The sequence below is a fragment of the Cynocephalus volans genome, chromosome 10 (genome assembly GCF_027409185.1).
Source record: "Cynocephalus volans isolate mCynVol1 chromosome 10, mCynVol1.pri, whole genome shotgun sequence".
Taxonomy (NCBI): domain Eukaryota; kingdom Metazoa; phylum Chordata; class Mammalia; order Dermoptera; family Cynocephalidae; genus Cynocephalus; species Cynocephalus volans.
The window spans coordinates 29,021,382-29,041,010 of record NC_084469.1 but is presented as its reverse complement, the minus strand read 5'-3'; the positions used below and the strand labels follow the sequence as shown (position 1 = coordinate 29,041,010).

The 19,629-nt window shown below is 38.9% G+C and overlaps 1 protein-coding gene across 1 annotated transcript in view; it reads right to left on the bottom strand.

The window, feature by feature from the left end:
- RPA1 (replication protein A1) overlaps positions 1 to 19,629 on the bottom strand; it is a 58,731-nt gene that overhangs the window by 4,027 nt on the left and 35,075 nt on the right. Inside the window, exons 6-15 of the mRNA XM_063110499.1 lie at positions 15,372 to 15,464; positions 12,418 to 12,550; positions 11,084 to 11,186; positions 9,748 to 9,816; positions 9,406 to 9,598; positions 9,110 to 9,249; positions 8,571 to 8,719; positions 6,230 to 6,362; positions 3,432 to 3,608; positions 970 to 1,077 (exon numbers count right to left, since the gene is read on the bottom strand). Coding sequence (XP_062966569.1) covers positions 970 to 1,077; positions 3,432 to 3,608; positions 6,230 to 6,362; positions 8,571 to 8,719; positions 9,110 to 9,249; positions 9,406 to 9,598; positions 9,748 to 9,816; positions 11,084 to 11,186; positions 12,418 to 12,550; positions 15,372 to 15,464 — 1,298 coding nt within the window. The remainder of the gene's footprint in view (positions 1 to 969; positions 1,078 to 3,431; positions 3,609 to 6,229; positions 6,363 to 8,570; positions 8,720 to 9,109; positions 9,250 to 9,405; positions 9,599 to 9,747; positions 9,817 to 11,083; positions 11,187 to 12,417; positions 12,551 to 15,371; positions 15,465 to 19,629) is intronic.

Genomic DNA, 19,629 nt, shown 5'->3' with positions numbered 1-19,629 from the left:
ATGCCAAAACAAAAAGCAAATCCTTCTTGTGGTCTTTGCAAGTTTTTCCAACCAACCTGAAGCAAATAGGAAAAAAAAAAAAAAGCCCACCTATAGACAGATGCCAAAGTATGTGGCCCAGAAAATACAGCTTGTGTTGGTCTTCTTTGTATGTTTTATCTGAGCAACTATCTTTCCTAAGTTTAGCATAATTAGTAATCTATTCTCTGTATTAAATAAATCTAATATATGAAAATGCAAATTTATAAAAATAAAATAGATAAAGTTATCTAATGAAAGTAAGTCACTGCATAAGAACTGCATCTGGTGACCTGAAATAGCAAGCACCATATATGTGGACTTTTTGTTTTGGTTTTGGGTTTTTTTTGGCAGCTGGCCAGCACAGGTATCCCAACCCTTGCCTCGGTATATCAATGCCAAGCTCTAACCAACTGAGCTAACCAGCCAGCCCAGGAAGGTGCTTGTTTATAAAAAGGCGCAACTGTACTTTATGTTATTTCAGGAGACACCTTCCAGATTTCAAGTAATCATAGGCACATCAGCTCTGATGTGCTAACAATAATAGGAGAAATAGGTGGTTTACACTTGTAAAGTGCTTTGTTTTTAAAGCATTTTTAAAATTTTTTTTTTTTTTTTTTTCGTGACCGGCACTCAGCCAGTGAGTGCACCGGTCAGTCCTATATAGGATCCGAACCCGCGGCGGGAGCGTCGCCGCGCTCCCAGCGCAGCACTCTACCAAGTGCGCCACGGGCTCGGCCCTTAAAGCATTTTTATAGACATTATTTCATTACCTCATTGTTAAGAGCATCCAAAATGGACAAAATTAGACAAAATCAAATGAGCTCTCAAATAACGATCAGACTGAGAAACTGTACACACCACCTCCCCCCAAAAACCAAAAAATATTAAAAAGCAAAAAAGGGGTCAGTGTTATAGCATGAGAACTATTATAATAAACATGTGGCTGACCTTCTCTTTTAATTCTCCAAGATAAGCAGTGTTTTGTCCAAGGATAGCTTCAGCAGACTCCTGGAAACAAGTCACCCACTGATTCTCTTGAAAATCTGCAATATTCACCTAAAAAATACAAGTCTATATTATTTCAGCCAAAAAATAATACAAGGATGACCTAAGGAGACTACGTAACTTTGTCCACTCATTAAAATAATTTCTGGGGGAAAAAAACATTGCCATTACTATATTCTTTCTAACAAGGGTGAAAGGTACTATAGAAAGAAGTTCAAAATATGCCTGGATCACAACAGGAATACAATATGCTGTGGGTATGTGATTTCAGAACTCAGTGGAGATACAACCCAACTAAACACTCCTTCAGGTGCAGAATCCAGGCACTTCAAACTTAGTTTCCCTCCAGATGCAATAGGTTTTGGACTAAAGTTTTGGGTGAGGCTCTGATAGTCAGGGCAGGTTCTCTGCATGTTAAATTGTACATTCTTCGATCACTAAGAGGAGCTCCATGAGATGGCTCTAAGTCACTGCAGATCAAACCAGACAATGTAAGAGCCTGCACTAGGGACTTCTTCCAGCCACCAAATTGACCTAGCAACAGAAACGAGCAATCAAGTGTCTCCAACTGGACTATGGTATAAAATTGAATAGGGAGAATTATGGAAGAAAGTAGATCGCAAAGAATTCAGTTTCTAAAGTAAAAGCCTTTGTAGAAATAAGAGTAATTTTTGGGCTGAGCCTGTGGCGCACTTGGTAGAGTGCTGCGCTGGGAGCGCGGTGATGCTCCCGCCGCGGGTTCGGATCCTATATAGGACTGACCGGTGCACTCACTGGCTGAGTGCCGGTCACGAAAAAATGACAAAAAAAAAAAAAAAAGAAAGAAATAAGAGTAATTTTTTTAAAGGCATCATTTTGATGATTTTACATATTCATTTTGTGCATACATGAGGCTTTTAATATGGAATGTTATAATGAAAAATAAAAGTTAAAAGCACTCACAAATATAAGGTAAGGTTTACACACTGGGGCTCACACCTACAGTTTATCCCACACCACCCTCCTAAGAGGCAAACAGCATCTCACTACACAGGGCAAGAACAGCAACAATGTAGACATAGGATAAACGTCAAATCCAACAAGAGTGCAGGAGAATCCACTATTTACGAGTTTAACAGAAAGGCTGAAAGAACAAACTATCTAAAACAATTTTCTTCTCTTTAGTTCAATGACAAGTTTATAGTTTACAAAAAATAAGGAGCTTAAATGTAGAACTTTCCTCATGAACTAACGTTTAAATATAGAATATAGATAAGGTAGATGGAAACCTTTACCTTTTTTTTTTTTAATCTAAAAAGATTTCTTAAAAATTTCCCATTACAAGAGTATTCACTGCAGGAAGAACAAATCGGGAAATGCAGAAAAATATATAAAAGAAAATAAAAATCTACCAACACTCTGGTATTCCTCCTCCCAGTCTGTTTTCTGTCAGTGTTTATACCTCAAGACTATATAAAACAAACTATTTAAAATTTGCTATTATCAATTAATAAAGTCTGTACTTACTTATGTCCTTTAAGAGTCTGAATTAGCAATAGTTTTCAAACATTTTAACTATGGAAATTGTCAAATACATGGTAAATTTTAAGGCCTTCACAGTCTTCCACTCTGTGGATAGTCAATAAAGGAATTAAACAATGGAATATAAAGGACATTTCAGTTGTGTTCAATTTTTCAAAATAAACTACAGTGTAAATTAATAGACAATTTTATACAGATGTAACATCTCCGATTATTTCCTTAGGATAAATTCCTTCCCATGTTTACTATGGCAGAAAATATACACATTTTTAAGCCTTCTGATTGTCAAACCATCTTCTAGAAAAATGTTGAAGTGCCCATTTTCTTGAACCTTAATTGTTATCATTTAGTACTATCATTTTTTAACTAAAAAATCTTATACCTCTCATTTTTAAAACAGAAAGAAACATTTCTTGCAATGCAAAGATTGTTGCAAAGCAACAATCCCACATCAGCACTCAGTCACACTCCTCTGAGGTCAGCTCCACTAAGGTTTGAGGAACAGATTATTCATAAGAAAAATAACTTAATACAGGTATCAGCTGTCTAAGTACAATTACTGCTCTCCAGAAGTACCATTTTAAGTGAATTTATCTTTGTGACAATTACCAGGCAACTGCCACCAATGCTGTAACTGTACAACATGACAGAAGATTGAAATCATCCAAGGCATCTCAATGCAACTTCTAGAATGAAAAAAAAAGCTTTCAGGAGAAACCAGACTGCTGTTCAGTTGGGTGAAAGGCCCCTTGATCTCTTTAGTACTTACGCACCTGCACGCTTCCTACTATAAGCAATCTTGTTCTTGCTGCTGTACCCACAGTGCCTGGCACTTGGTAGAGACTCAAACACCACAGTGGCTCTCATCTACCCATTCTACTTACTGACAGGATCATGCGGTACTTGAAATTGGGAAATTCACTGTCGCACTTCTCACAGCGGTATAGTCCATTCTGCTGATCAATCACTTTCTTATTGCAGTCCTGAGCTGGACAGGCCTGGTACATACAGTTCTCTTTGCGAAGATACACCACTGTTGCCACAGAGCTAAAATAGTCTGCCTTCAGGAGAAGAGAATGATGTGAGACACAGAGCACCAAGCCTACATTCAGGGCTGGACTTAGAGGCAGCTCAATGCTTGTTGACCTTACACGTACGCGGCAGATGTTTACATTTTCTAATTCTTAAGATCACAAAGTGATTAGAGGGAATAATTCATTCTGTAGTTTCAGAAATCACATGAGCTGAGTACAAAACCCATGGAAGTAATAAACCAAGTTCTAAAGCATGTAATTCCTTAACAATAAGAGTTAATTCTAAATGAGACTGAAGTAATTAAAACTGAAATTATTTTCCTCCTTTCTTGAAGACTATATGAAAGACAATGACTTGTTCCTCCTAATCCTCTGACCTTCCAAAGGCAACAGATCTAGGAAATACAGAATAATGCAGACCACAAAAAACTAGTGCAGCTACAATCAACCATTCTTCCCACATTAAGAACAATGACAATGATTTCTAAGGCCTAGATTCACCTTCATCTCTGTCTAGGCCAGGGATCAGCAACCTTTTTTCTGTGAAAGGCCAGAGAGTGAATATTTTAGCTTCTGAGGCATTCGGTCACACAGTCTGTTACAACTACTCAACTCTGCTGTTGTGGGGTAACAGCATCCACAGACAACATATAAATGGAAGCATGTGTCTGTGTTCCAACGAAACCTTATTTACAACAACAGGTGGCAGACTGGATTTGGCCCATGGCCTTATTTGCCAACCCCTGTTCTATGTAGTCAAATTCAATAGAATGAAAGTATCTATGAACAAGATGTGTAACTTCAAAGTGGAAAAATCACTGATAAGTAAATCTAGCAAGGACTAAGCCATGTGTTTGGGCTTTTTGTTGCTATTTAACCCCCAAAGAGGAGATCCCACACGAATAATTTTGGGAGGGGTTGAGTACTGCCATCATTCCCTCTGGGCATACCCTGAATTCAGAGCTAGGTCAGCAGTGTCTGGGGCTTCCTGATATCTTAGACCAAGAGAGGCAAAACATTCGAGTATAGAGCTGGTAACACTGAGGCCCAGGGTTTGATGTCTGTACTGGCCAGCTACCAAAAAAAAAAAAAGATAAGAAAAGAAAAGGACAAAAGGGGCAAAACAATACTGCAGATATTTAAAGAGCTTGGGCTAGTCCCCAGTTTAAAAGGCTCTAGAGAAAGCAAGTCTCCTGAGAGAATGTCTAAAGAGTTTTTCTGTATTTCCAGGTTAGGTCCAGATGCAAGCATGAGTTGAAAGTCTGGGTGCTGATAGGTATTCTCTATGCCTGATTTCTTATTACATACTCTCTACCTTTAGATCTAAGCAAGAAATTGGGTGACAAGAGAACCAGAAGAGTGGTTGTTCCTAAGAAAGGACAACACAGATCTGTCCAATGTTTAATTCTCAAGATGTTACATATAACAGAATTACGCTATTGTTGATGACAATGACAGATAAGCGTGTTTAGTGAAATGAGACAGTAAGACACAAAACCTGTACTGTATATCATGAAAACGAAAGAGCAGGGATTGCTATTTTGGGGAGCATAAAGGAGAAATAAATAATGTAAATATTGAACTGCTGACAGAATGCAGATTTAGGTCAAGACAGGAGGAGGGTCATTAAGTACAAACATTTGAAAGAGAAACTGCAACTAAAATCAAGCACCAGAACCAATCCTTGTCAGAGAATCCTGGCAACTCTCAGCCTATGAGAGGTTAGTATTCTTTTCTTTCTTTTGTGGCTGGCTGGTTTGGGATGTGAACCCGTGACCTTGGTGTTATACTGCTGCACTCTAACCAACTGAGCTAACTGGCAAGCCCCATGAGGTTAATACTGTATTTGTAAACTGCCTAATGTCTGCCACTGAGCCTGACTAATGCTCAGCTCAAAAAATGTCTTCTTGATAAGTGGGCATTTCGATTTGCAGGGACAGTCACAGAAAAGAATATGGACCTGAAGGCAGTTCACGTTAATACAAAGCTTGGTTAATATCACTTCTTCAAAATCCCTCTCAGAATTAACTCTAGAAGAGTTCTTCACATTTTTCTGCCCCAACACACCCAAGGGCTATAACATACTTCCACTGTACACATGGCTCCTTGACTCTGGCAGTGATTCCCAACCACATGCCATGCTCTGGTCAAAAACAGAGCTCCGGGGCCGACCGCGTGGCGCACTCAGGAGAGTGCTGTGCTGGGAGCGCAGCGGCGCTCCCGCCGCGCAGGTTCGGATCCTATATAGAGCTGGCCAGTGTGCTCACTGGCTGAGCGCGGTACGGCTGACGCCAAGCCAAGGGTTGTGATCCCCTTACCGGTCACGAAAAAAGACAAAAAAAAAAACAAAAAAAAAAACAGAGCTCTGAATTAACGTCTGACAGCTGGTATCAGAAACCAGATTTTTTTTTTTTTTTTTTAAAGAGGACCGGTAAGGGGATCTCAACCCTTGGCTTGGTGTTGTCAGCACCATGCTCAACCAGTGAGCCAACCGGCCGTCCCTATACAGTATCCGAACCCGTGGCCTTGGTGTTATCAGCACTGCACTCTCCCAAGTGAGCCACGGGCTGGCCCAGAAACCAGATTTTAAAACTCATCCTTTCGTACACTTTACACGCTTTTGTGAAGAAAGTGAGGAATGTAGGTACCTTGTCACCTTGGCCCAGGTTCTCAGATTTAACCTCATATAAAGTTTTCCAGTTGGTGTTGCTCCCTCCTACTCCTCCACTCTTTAGATCAGAGATAGAAACACCATCTAAGGCTTGTCCTTCTGAGTCAAACCTAAAAAAATAAACAGATAATGATGACCAGCACTTTACACACGTCTCAAATAGGCTACTTATTTCTATATGCCATATACAGGCTATCCACCCCCACTTAACTTTCACATAGGTCTCAGTTGTGTGGACTGAAATTAGTATCTTCCTAATTTTATCTAAGTCTACTGAAGAAACTGAATGACCTTTCTTTCTATCTCAGTTGCTTTGATGCCCCCCAGTGGTCAAGACAAACAGTGCCAAAGTACCACAGAGCCTTTTCTTAAATTAGCCCTGCATATCAACAGTGGCCTGAGGGCCCAAGGCCTAAAAACAGTAACTGGGAAAGTCAACAACAAAAAAGCAATAATGTAGATCTCTAGTTTAGTCCTCTGGGCTACTAATGCGCATTCTCACTAATCATTACTGAAACATATCAGCTGTGCGGAAATGGACAGTCAACATATTGTAATAGGTTAGCAAAAAATGTTTCCATGGTGAAAGATCTTTTAAGCCTGAGACAGTCTAAAAGATTATATAACCCAAAGTAATTTATCACAAGGTATTATCTGTTTCTTGTAGATTTACCTTCTTAGTGAGATTTTACTCATGCCAACAATAAAGGTAAATTAACTTGTATTAAATTATTATTAAAACTGATTGCACTTCTTGATAACTTATCAGTTGATCCGAAGGAGGCCAGGGAGAAAATACTTCAGGAACATACGTGTGGCAGAGAGGAGTCAGCGGGAGATCAAAAATACGCGAAATGCCATCCAAAAGGTGTATAAACATAAGTGAACCACAAACAGAACAGCCTGCTTAGAAAGACACTGTCTAACAGAACGGATGTCGCCCTAAGCTGCAGACGATTGCCTTTTCATTCCATCAGGTAAGCGGCTAAATCCGTCACGGAGGCAAAGCAAGGTCCATAAATCTGTTTCACCACTACTAGCTACACAAGTTTACAGTTTCAAAAACTCTAAGGAGACATTTGCCACCAAAGATAGCTCATCAGGAGTCAACAGAGCAAGGAGAGAGGCAGCCCTTCTTACAATAAAAATTCCACATTGTTATAGCCAAGACCTACACAGCTCTAATCCTTGCCTGGGTGGGGTGTGTGCACTGAACTCTTTGATCAATGCCAAGTTATATTTTATTCTGGGGACAGCCATGTCTTTTTGTCGATTGAGATTGTGGTTACTGACAGGTAAAAAAGAACACCTTAATGTGGGCATGCAATTAACCTGGAGTCAAGCTCTAGAGCCTGAAAGAAAATCAAGCAATAAGAACAAACCAAAGCTGCAGTTGTTTCTGGTCAGACTATTAATGGGTCCTGCCTTATAATGCAATGTCATCTAGTTAAACAGACATATGTGATATACTCAGACATACTCATGAGATGGCTTAAGTGACAAGAAAAACATCTACTTCAGTAGATGTTTCATGAAACTACTCAAATAGTAGTACTAGTGGTTCACACTAGACTCAAAACAAAAGTGAGGAGTATGTAATATGCGGTGTGTAATTCCTTAGTCTCTTATACCCGAGGACACAGTTGGAAACTGACATACTTCCCCCTGTGACTACAGCTACACAAATGATTTAAGTTTGGGCTAGTTTCCCTGACCACATCAGTTCTTAAAAACTATGTTTCAGTTTGAAGTACTCTTTTAAGGCAGAGTTTTTAATGCCCTAAAAAGATAGATATAGTGAGGAGATTTTAACGGTCTCTCCTCATCCCTTGAGTGCTTGGGGAATAACAATATAATGCCAACAAAGAGCCCATTGTTCTCACCACATGTTATCAGAGTCCAGTGAATACACACTAGAAAACGTGATCAGCAGAATAAGAAAGCATGTTCTCCCCCCACACTGCAGAAGCCCACAGCTTAAACCTAGGAAAGAAAGACACCCTCAGATTACAGTCCTTCAGCACACAGCTGCTAAAGCCTGCCTGTTACCCTGCTTTGGCAGCATCAAGGTCAGCACGCATCACTTACATTCTAATTGCCTCCTCCAACTCACCAGGTTTGTCATGGGATTACGGGTTTGTCAGCTTGAGGGCTTTAAAGCCATCCTCTCAGAAGGCATAATGCCTCCAAGAAATATAGGAACTGCTGCAATCTGAAACGAAGCCTTCTGCTTGGCAGAGAGCTCACATACTGACCATCATCAGCTGCTTTCAAAGCCCAAGCGCAAACAGCCCTTTGTTGAGCCCCACAAAACCTACCATCCACGAAGCTTATAGGCCTCTGGGATGTCAGGATTCACAATGATAGTGCTTGAAGACAGCACAGAGAGGCTCCGTCCACCAAAATCAGAAACTCTGGCTCCTTTGATAGCCATCACAGGCTGCCTAGAACCATCAAATCTATCAGCCTGCAAAACACCAAACACACAAGTGTCACTGGCAGGAAGAACACACAGAACATTTCTACAGAAAACAAGGAAAACAGTCAATAGTAGGGTGAATGTAATCAATGTACATGGAATCTATGCAAGACACATTTCACACCCAAGAATCTGCTCAGACACACATCAAAACTAATCTATGGCTGCTTTCCTACAGTTAGAGAAAAGAGCATTTCACTATGTAAAGCTTAAATCATAGCAAATCTCACAGAAGTAAAATAAAAGATTTCAGATATTTTCTAGACAGCACAAGACTTCACCACCTATATGGCCAGAGCCCCACAACTCATAGGACAAGACAATCCACCAGAGGAGCTCTTTCTGTAAACGCTCTGACTGCTCAATGCAAGTACTTACGTCTTCTCCCCACAGAGTAGCAGTCACCATTTTCCCTGATGTGTCCATCAAATAGATATTTCTCTTAGCAACCTCTCTGTTGGTAGACCTCACCATGATTTTAGTGGCATCTTCATAGCTCTTGCAGATCCCGATTATGTCTAAAACACAGCACAATATTTTAGCAGGAGATAGTCAAGGCTCGCATTGTAATATGACCAAAGGTTGAAGGGCAGGTACTTAAGTATTATACCTCTCCTCTACATTGCAAATAAAACTAATAATCACCACCAATCAGTTCTCTTCCACGGACTTACCTACAAGTGAGTCTTTAGACTTGTTCTCTAGGTCACCTATGCCTGTGAACTCAAACTGAACTGTAGGTAAATGATGATCATCTTCACAGGGCACGACAGAAGTATCGTTACTGAAGGTCATCTCATAGTCGTTTTTAACAGCTGTGAATTGTTTGTTAGCAATCTTCAGGGTGCCTTTTGAGAAATAATACACCTGCAAAAGAGGCCAAGCCATGGAATATGGGATAGTCCATCAAAACGGACATAAAACCCCTTTACCACCACACAACTCCCCACTGGGTGAGTCCCTCATTCTCACTCCACTATTCAATGGATTCAGTTCTAAAAGCAACGCTACCATACCTTGTTCACTTCAATGAGGGGAAAGAACTTGTCCACTTGCTCATTGAAAGCAGTAGCTCTGATTTCACCCTGCAGAAGCATGTGAGAGCAGGTTAGAATGGTGGGTTTAACATTAAGTCTGACCAACAAAAAAGAGGGCACTTTAGCACCAAAATGACATTGTTAGAGCAGCAGCACAAGCACAAATGGGACTCGCAGAGGGCTACAGACATCCCAGAAACACGCATTTTATGGTCACACATTCAAGTATTAGCCCTGATGAAACAGGAACTTCAACCAGCTGATCCTGTAATCACGCTTTATGACCCTCAAGTTAGAAACTTAAAACGAAAAAAATGACAAGTTTGATATTCTGAGAATAAAAACAAAAAAATTTTGAACACTGAGTGACACGATTGAAGCCCACAAGGAAGTAGCTGCGCCACAATGATTCACCAGCTTTCCTCACGCCTGCACTCGAAGCGACGAATTCCTTCATATTTAGCAGTCATTGCCAAAAATGTTATAACAAGTCATGTTTTCAAGTTGCTTGTGATCTAATTTTCACTCTTACTTTTCTATCAGTCAAAATGCTACAGATGGATAAGAAACAAATAAATGGCTGAAATTTTAGCCAACTGCAGATTAGACTGATAATTTGCAAAAAAAATTAGGTTTTGACAATGATTCTGTCATCACAGTCAAACATTTCGGGTCTTATATCATCTTCCAAAAATAGTGAAATAAAAAGAAACTATTTTTCTTCTACCCTCTTAGGGGTTTGAACAAATAGGAAATATGCAGCAATTTCAAAAGAATACTTAAAGTACATTTTAGGAATTATAAACAAAATGAATCCTATCAAGACTATCAAGATTCCACAGCTTGGAAAATTTTGTCTCATCATCATGCTTTTTTTAGTTTAAATAAAGCATATAGAGAGTCCGCACAGTCAGAACCCATTTCCCACAAAACCATTCACTTAGCGAGGTGGCTGTTGTGTGCCTTCTGCTGCGGCCCAAAGCTCCGCTTTGCTCACAGCAGATATCACATCACAGGGCTTCAACTCAGCCTGCCAGCAAATCAGACATAGTGTCTCCGGTTTCTCCTGCCCATGAGGCTACTTATACAGTTAGAAAGCTAATGTCTACTGCTACAAATGCTTTCGTTTAACAGCAAGGATTTTATTTATGACCTTTAACCCTCTACCCCCAGACAGCACCAAAAGACAATAGAGGGAAAACCACAATGACCATCCCGTTTCTTTCTGGCCTACTATTATTTTTCATAGCATAGGCCTGCAGAGCTGTTTCTCAGAGGGACCACTACTTCTATCTCCCACTTGATGAATACTCACACTTTCATCAACTAGTTCTACAGAGAAAAGCTTCCCTTCCCCGCGGGAATTGCTCCAGGTACGGATCTGACTCTTGTTGGTAACACGAGCACAAATAGTCCACCTAAAAATCAAACAGATTATATCAGTGTTTGGAGTCTTACTTGGAAAAGATCAAGTAAGAACTCACCTTCCTATGGCCTCTCTTATCTTATGCATATACCATTTTTCAATGTTAGCTGCATTTTAATCTAGCTAATTAAAACCCCAAGATGACATACAGATTTGACAGTTTACCGAATAAGCAGATAGTAAAACCCGCAAGGTGATTTAACACTAACTCATTCTCCTGTCAAACAAGTAAATTTATAAACTCTCTCCCTTCTCCAAAAAGCATCTCCAAGGCAACAATATCCTCTTAATGAAAGGTTCTAAGCTAGAAAACACAGTAATACCAGCAATTATATTTTGCCACTATTTTCGATTATGGTAACTGATATAACTGGTGTCAAACTTCTGTCTCATTGCTAATGCACACTGAATATAAATACAAGGCTACAGAACATGGTGTTGGTGGGCCACCAAAGAAGAATGCACTAAAGCAGTATGACCTTAGCCCACTAAAAAAGGAGGCACAAGATCCAAAATCCAGTCCTGGTGCCCATCCTGAACGTAGGTGCTGGGCATATTAGTTACCTCACAGGGGAAAACAGATTTTCTACACAAAGTACTGAAGAATAAGTAAAACCATAGGTGCTGGGCATATTAGTTATCTCAGAGGGGAAAATAGATTTTCTACTTTACAGAGTATGAAGAATAAATAAAACCATATTTGAAAGAATTCTGAAAAAAGAACTCACTAATTTTCAACTGCTCAAATTAATTTTTAATGGAAAAAAGTCATATAAAAGAAATACACATTCAGGGTATAAAATGTGGTTAATACATACAGTACCGATTACCTTAGCCAACTAAATCACAGTAACAATTTTTAGACTAAAAGTCACCTATTTATATGAGAAGATGAAATGCTTTGTGAATTAGCACAAATAGTTATGTTTACTCATAAGACTATCAAATATAAGCATTAAATTCTTTAAGCATTAAATATTTTAAATTTCAAATTCTTTCAAAATGAATGAAAACCCAAAGGCTACAGCAGATTGCTATTTTTGCCATTCTTTTTGATAACAGAGTTAAAAGTTGCCACAATTTATTTGCCTTCCCTTCAGGAAAAAAAGGAAATCCTTCTATGTGGTGGTGAGCTTGAAGTCCATGCATAAAAACAAAAGAGCCCATAATAACTTCTGATACTATTTTATAAGTACATCCTGAACTTATTCTTTACAACTCACTTGGACTGGTAAGGGGTGAGGCTGGCAATGGGTACCACTTTGGACTGTGTTCCCCCAGAAATGGTTGACAGGTTGGTACCTCCAGCTTTTCCAAATGTCTTTGATGCACCATAAGCCTTAGATATAGTGGAACCTTTAAAAACAAACACAAAGAAAAAGGACAACCATTAGGGCCAGCCCATGGCTCACTCAGGAGAATATGGTGCTGATAACACCAACGCCACGGGTTCGGATCCTATATAGGGATGGCCAGTTGGCTTACTGGCTGAGCGTGGTGCTGACAACACCAAGCGAAGGGTTGAGATCCCCTTACTGGTCATCTTTTTAAGGAAAAAAAAAAAAGAAAGAAAGAAAGAAAGAAAAGACGACCATTATTCTACTTAATTTTTTTTTTTTTTTTTTTTTTTAAGATGACCAGTAAGGGAATCTTAACCCTTGACTTGGTGTTGTGAGCACCACACTCTCCCAAGTGAGCTAACAGGCCATCCCTATACAGGGATCTGAACCCACAGCCTTAGTATTATCAGCACCATACTCTCCCAAGTGAGCCACGGGCCAGCCCTTTCTACTTAATTTTTATAGTAAGTTTCATAATAACTCTCAATTACTGAAGTGCCACTGGTAAAATCATACAAAATGGGAGGCAAAGTTTTTCCTTTTTAGCATCCAAGAGATATGCAGATCTAACAGAGCCTGAGGCAGGAGATTAGAGAAGCAATCTAGGATGAAGGCTAGGCACACAGAGGTTCACTGTTATGTGTGCTGACTTAGCCCTGAGGTCAAGATAACAATGGTGATGAATCCAGACACTGCTCTTTCTGAGGTCCACCCTCTCAAATTTTTCTCTTGCACCAATGGGCAAGATAATGGGTCAGAGAAAGAAAATCGACTTTCTTGACTGGTAAAACTGATGGCAAGTCTCTAGTCACATCAGAAAAAAAGCAGAAAGGAAGGCTAGATGTAAGGGACCTAGTGGATAAACCATCTGAAGTGAAGGAAACCTGTCACAAACGTATCACCTCAAAACATCCCCAGAAGACTCCTAGTTCTCAAACTGGTCTACAGGACTAAAAAGTCTAGAATGAAGTCTATAGGATTGCATTTAGCTGGGAGCAAAGGACAAGAATCTGTTTCTGGTCAAGACGTGTAGGCGGGCAGCCACCATGACCCTTCTGCCTCCTTTACCCAAGCCTGAGCAGCTGCCCTGCCCTTGAAAAGAATAGGAAATCAAAGTCTTTTAGCAGACTGATTCCTTTATACACACTGTATCTCTAAAGCTTCAACTTACAAATTCAGAAAATGTAATTTAGTCCAATGATTTCATACCTTTTATATCAAAACATTTCTTCAGAATAGAATTTGGCTAAATACATCAACACCATTTATCCAGCATTTATTAAGTTCCCATGGCATATAACACATTATTCTAGGTATCTGCAGCACTTAGTAAAAATGATACATAGGAGTGCCCCAGGTCCTAAAACTTTCTATTCTAACTGGGAAGTCAAGAGAGACCAATATACATACAACAGTAATAATTATCTCAAGATTTGTGGAATACATTTGTATATAAACATACATAATATATAACATACACTTCTCTAAAATACATACACACAAACATTCATTCATCCAATTTTTCATGCTGGGTAGCTTCCCCTCAGTACACAACCAGTCCATTTTCTTTTACTACCCAGATTAGGGAACATAAACTGGTTTTTAAAAATAAATTTCAATATAAAGCAAAGATAGATAATTGGAAAAGTAAATCTGTGGAGGGAGGGAGAGGAATCATGTACTATTTGTACTTCAGCCTAAGGAAGTGACTTTTAGGTGATTTACCATTTTAGAAAATCTATTCCACCACCCTCCTTCAACAGTACATAATTTGAGAGATGTATATAAATAGATCCACTTATAAAGGGAAATAGATGACAGATAGATAGACAGACAGACTGCCAATAGATAGATATTGCAAGACAGATAAAAACAACAAAGACCAATGGGGAAAAAGTCACGTCCTGAAAGTTTCACAGAAACATTAGTGACGTTTTAACCTTGCTTTTCTTAGAATCTCAGCATTGAAAAATAGACATTAATAGTTGAGGGGAGGAGAGAAGAAGGGGTATGTGAAGTTGTGACAGAAAAAAGGACCTTTAAAAATAAATCCAGCCTCATTCTACAAATCATAATTTTCTTTCTTTTTTTTTGTCTTTTTTGTGACTGGTAAGGGGATCGCAACCCTTGGCGTGGTGTCGCCCGCACCACACTCAGCCAGTGAGCGCACCGGCCATTCCTATATAGGATCCGAAACCGCGGCGGGAGCCCAAGCGCTGCACTCTCCCGAGTGTGCCACGGGGCCGGACCCAAATCATAATTTTCAATGGTGACTTCCCAGATCAAAAGGTTCCTAAAGCAAAGGCCAGAAAGTAAACAAAATGATTCTATTAGAGACACTCAGGACCTGCTGCAGGAAAGTTAAAGAATAAACTATTTCTCATCCATGAGTCTGAGAAGCAGAACCTATGAGTAATATACATGATACTGTCTTAAGCAAATGATGAATAACCACAAGAGCCCAAAGTGGGAAAACTGGAGACAGACAAGCCAAACTTAATAAGTGGATTATAGATAGTTAAAAGGCAAGAATTTAAAAGGTATGCAAATTCATAGAAACTCAGAAGGTATAAAACCTAAAGACGTGAGAAACTATTAACAGAGAAGAGTATATCATTCTGATAGAAAAGCATATCGTTAAGTATCTTTAAAAGACTATCTTCAATCATTTTTTTCAATCACATACTCTACAAGGAGAATTGGAATTATTCTTTGCAAAATGTAACTTTGTCATGAATGGCATTTTGAAAACTCCCTTTAGTCTCAGATTAAATTTCAAAACATTATTCAAAAGCCTGACACACATAACCAACACATGTCTCGTGTGGCAATCTTACCCATTCCTGAGCTCCCATTCTGTTGCTGGGGCTTGCTGGTTGGTGGATTGGCTGTTGAGACTGAAGAAGGAACTACTTGCTGCTGCCCATGTCCTGAAGATCAAAAGGGAAAGGCCATTTTAGTACAAATAGTTTGGGTTAAGAGATTTAAACTTAAGTAGAAGAAATACTCTGGGAAAGTGAAATTTTATATTTTGTCAAAGACTCATGGGTCAGAATTCATGCTGGGGCATTCAACTGCATGCAGTGAATTTGTTAGGGGTTCACTTTTTGTTTTCATTACATAAAAGGTTGGCTCCATTTACCTTTCACCTGCTTATAATTAATAGCTTTCAGTTTTAATGAGGTTTTCCACTAAAGCTTTGCCTATTTCTCCTGCAAGAACCTGCAGTAAAGTCACTGGGCTGAATCTGTGACATTACCACTATTTCCATAGCAACAAATCGATGTCATCAACAGAACTGTGTGTTCACGGCAGGATCAATCAGAAGAAAAAGCTGGGTGGTAAGAAAAACCTAAAAGCAGTTCAATTGTCTCTGAAGTGCTCCTGCTTCAAAGGAAAAGGAGACATTCAGAAAGGATTCTACCCTTTCCCTCCCAAATAAAGCAACCATATTTTGCAACTGACAGATGGTGGAAAATAAGAGTTGAAAGAGTCTTAGGAACCATGAAGTGCTAGTGAACTGTCACAGCAGGGAGAGATGAGAATGGAGTTCAGAAGAAGGTGTGTCAAGGAAACAGGAAGATCAAAGGGAAAGAAGGGGAAATGAACATGTCTCTCAAGCAGAAAATAAGAAATGCCATAAAATAAGAGTATTTATTTGCCCCTCACCCTTTACACAAATGTTTATGAAGCTGAAGAATGCTGAAACTCTAAAACACACCCCATGTCTTTAAGTAATAGATTTAGCGGATTTGATTTTCCCTTAGTGATTGGCTCTAAAGGCAGAAGTCAACCTAATTTGGGCTGCTCACCAAGAGTGCTTGCAGCACACAGGGCAGCTCAAAAAATTTTCCTAGAGGGCCCTAAGAACAAAAACGGTGAGCACAGCCGAGAAAATTCCCCACCTGCCACCCTGTCTCTGCCTTCTCCAACTGCTGAGTTCAAGTTCCTGCTGGGTTTTCCAAGGTCCTAACTCAAATGGGGATGTTACACACCAATTCAACTTGCTTCTGCCAATATTACTCTTAAGTGGCACAACTAAATGAGAGGTAACTATGCCATTAGAGTAAAATTAATTTAACATAAAATTAAAACGGTTAAATAGGATTGTTTACTCTTTAGTTCTTCCTATGGAGAAAAAAATAGAGAACTTACACAGAACAGAAGTCTAGATTACTGAGAATGAAATTCTTGTGTTTTCTTTTTAGCTTTTCCATTATCTCTGAATTTACAAAGTGTCATATGAAACTGCACAGAAGAAGTGCTCTTCTGTGACAATGTGTCTTGTGAAGGAACAGTTTGAAATTCTACAGTGAATCTTTTTTTAAATCAGCAGGGAAAAGATGAATTGCTCAGTAAATAGTATTAGGGCTAAGTGGTTGGGAAAAAGAAAAACCAAAACCAAAAAAACCTGTATCTTTACCTGCTTCATGAAATATATTGAAAAGAATAAACAAGATTTAAACATTCAAAAACAGAACCATAAAAATATACAAACTCCTACCACATTCCACCCCAGTTCCTCCTTCTTTTCTACGGTCTCAAAAATATCTAAACTAGAAAGTCATTATCATGCTTGCTTCTTCATTATCATGATGAACAGGACATAGTCATTGGACCTTGCTCATCACATACATTCAATTTCTATAAAAATATAACTAACCCTTAAGGGGTACCTAAAATAGTCAAATTCACAGAGACAGGAAGTAAAAGAGTGGCTACCAGGGTCTGGCAGGAACGGGGAATGGAGAGTGAGTGTTTAATGGATAGAGTTTCAATGTGGAATGATGAAAAAGTTCTGGAGATGGAAGGTGGTGATGGTTGCAAAACAATGTGAATGGGCTTAATGTCACTGAACTGTACTCTTAAAATGGTTAAAGGTAAATTTTGTGTTAGGTATATTTTACCACAATTTTTAAAAACCTAATACCTTATTTTACTTATTCTAAGATATATGGGTTTTTTCCCACAATCTAAGATGTGAGTTAAAATTAATGTTGCCAGGATTTCTTTTTATTAGCGCATAATATAATGGTATAGTCTTATAATCATGGATTCTTAGATTCAATGAAGTACAGTATATTTAACAAGTCTCCAATTAAGCCTTATAATACATATTAATAACAGCTACCATTTCTCAAGTGCTTACTACACACCAGGTACTAGGTTAAGTACATTATTCTGGTAATCGCCAGCTCAATGATGTAGATACTATTATTATACCCTTTAACAGATGAAAAAATTGGGTTAGAAAGGTCAAGTGATTTGCACAAAGTCACACAACTGAGAAGAGGCAGAAGCTAATACTGAACCCAGGTTTATGTGACTAGATCCATGTACTTCACCACCACCTAGTTAATTTTTTTTTTTTTTTTGTTGATATACAATGTGGTTGATTATTGTGGCCCTTTACCAAACCCCCCCTCCCTCCTCCCTCTCCCCCCTCCCACCCAACAATGTCCTTTTTGTTTGCTTGTCGTATCAACTTCAAGGAATTGTAGTTGTTATGTCTTCTTCCCCCACCCCAGTTTTTTTGTGTGTGTGTGAATTTATTTATTTATTTTTAGCTCCCACCAATAAGTGAGAACATGTGGTATTTCTCTTTCTGTGCCTGACTTGTTTCACTTAATATAATTCTCTCAAGGTCCATCCATGTTGTTGCAAATGGCAGTATTTCATTCGTTTTTATAGCTGAGTAGTATTCCATTGTGTAGATGTACCACATTTTCCGTATCCACTCATCCGATGATGGACATTTGGGCTGGTTCCAACTCTTGGCTATTGTAAAGAGTGCTGCGATGAATATTGGGGAACAGGTATCCACCTAGTTAATTTTTAATCGTAAATAACCAACTAAGGCAGCCATAACTTTAATTATACAGAATATAACTAACAGCCATAATATCGGTAATTAGGAAAAGCTACTAATCCATTTATTACAGCAATCTTAACTCCTGCTTTGGACCACATTTGCAAATCTGGAACAAGAAACCAAATGGATGGCAAGAATCCTGGTGCATTCTAAAGAGCAACAAATGCCCTTCAGCTAATGCACTGCAACACAGCAGCTGACCACAAGACCTGAAATAAATCAACCTATAACTAAATTAAAATCCTTCTAAAAATTAAAATGATATCCCAAAGCAGTAATGTAGAGACTCAACTTCTGATAATCTTCTGTTTTGTGCTATCTGCAAATCAAGCCCTTCCAATAAGACTGATCAACATCATAATTCTTAGACTCTTTTGCTCTATGCTAGCTTCACATCATTGGCTCTCACCCAGGAGAGAATCAGGACGTTTCAAAGCAGACTCTAGCTCCTCAAGTTACTTGAACTCACACCTATCCATTTTATTATCATTATAATGGCAAGTGAGCCATTGGCAGAGAAAAATTAGATAAGACAATGGAGTATACAGAAAAACTCAACTTCTAACAGTAAAGTACTTTCTTAACAACAACTACAAAGAATATATAGAAAAGTCAATCCAACAATTACAATTTCTTGCTGGCAGAAAATCAACAGTATCAGGCTGAAAAAGAATTCCAACTAATACCTTTCAATAATAATACTAACAACTAAGTACTGGGTAACAAATTTAAGTCGGAGTAAAATATTATTACCAAAAATGCAGGTATGGGCCAGCCCGTGGCTCACTCGGGGGAGTGTGGTGCTGACAACACCAAGGCCACGGGTTCGGATCCCATACAGGGATGGCCGGTTAGCTCACTGGTTGAGCGTGGTGCTGACAACACCAAGCCAAGGGTTAAAATCCCCTTACCGGTCATCTTTAAAAAAAAAAAAAAAAAAAAAAAATGCAGGTATACACGGACAAAGAATATACTGGTAAATATGGGAGATTTTAAATAATCCAATTCAATACTGTATGAAGCATGACAGATCTGCAGTTTTAATCTCACACTTTAAAAATTCTATAAGTATCATTACTTAATGTGGTAGTAGTACTGTAAGAGAATTTCAATACGCATTTTGGAATTTCTGCCTATTTCTGGGCTGGACTTAAGTCATTTAATTTTACTGGTCACCTGATATGTCACAGATTCTGGATTAGGAGCTGGGAGGATAGAAATCT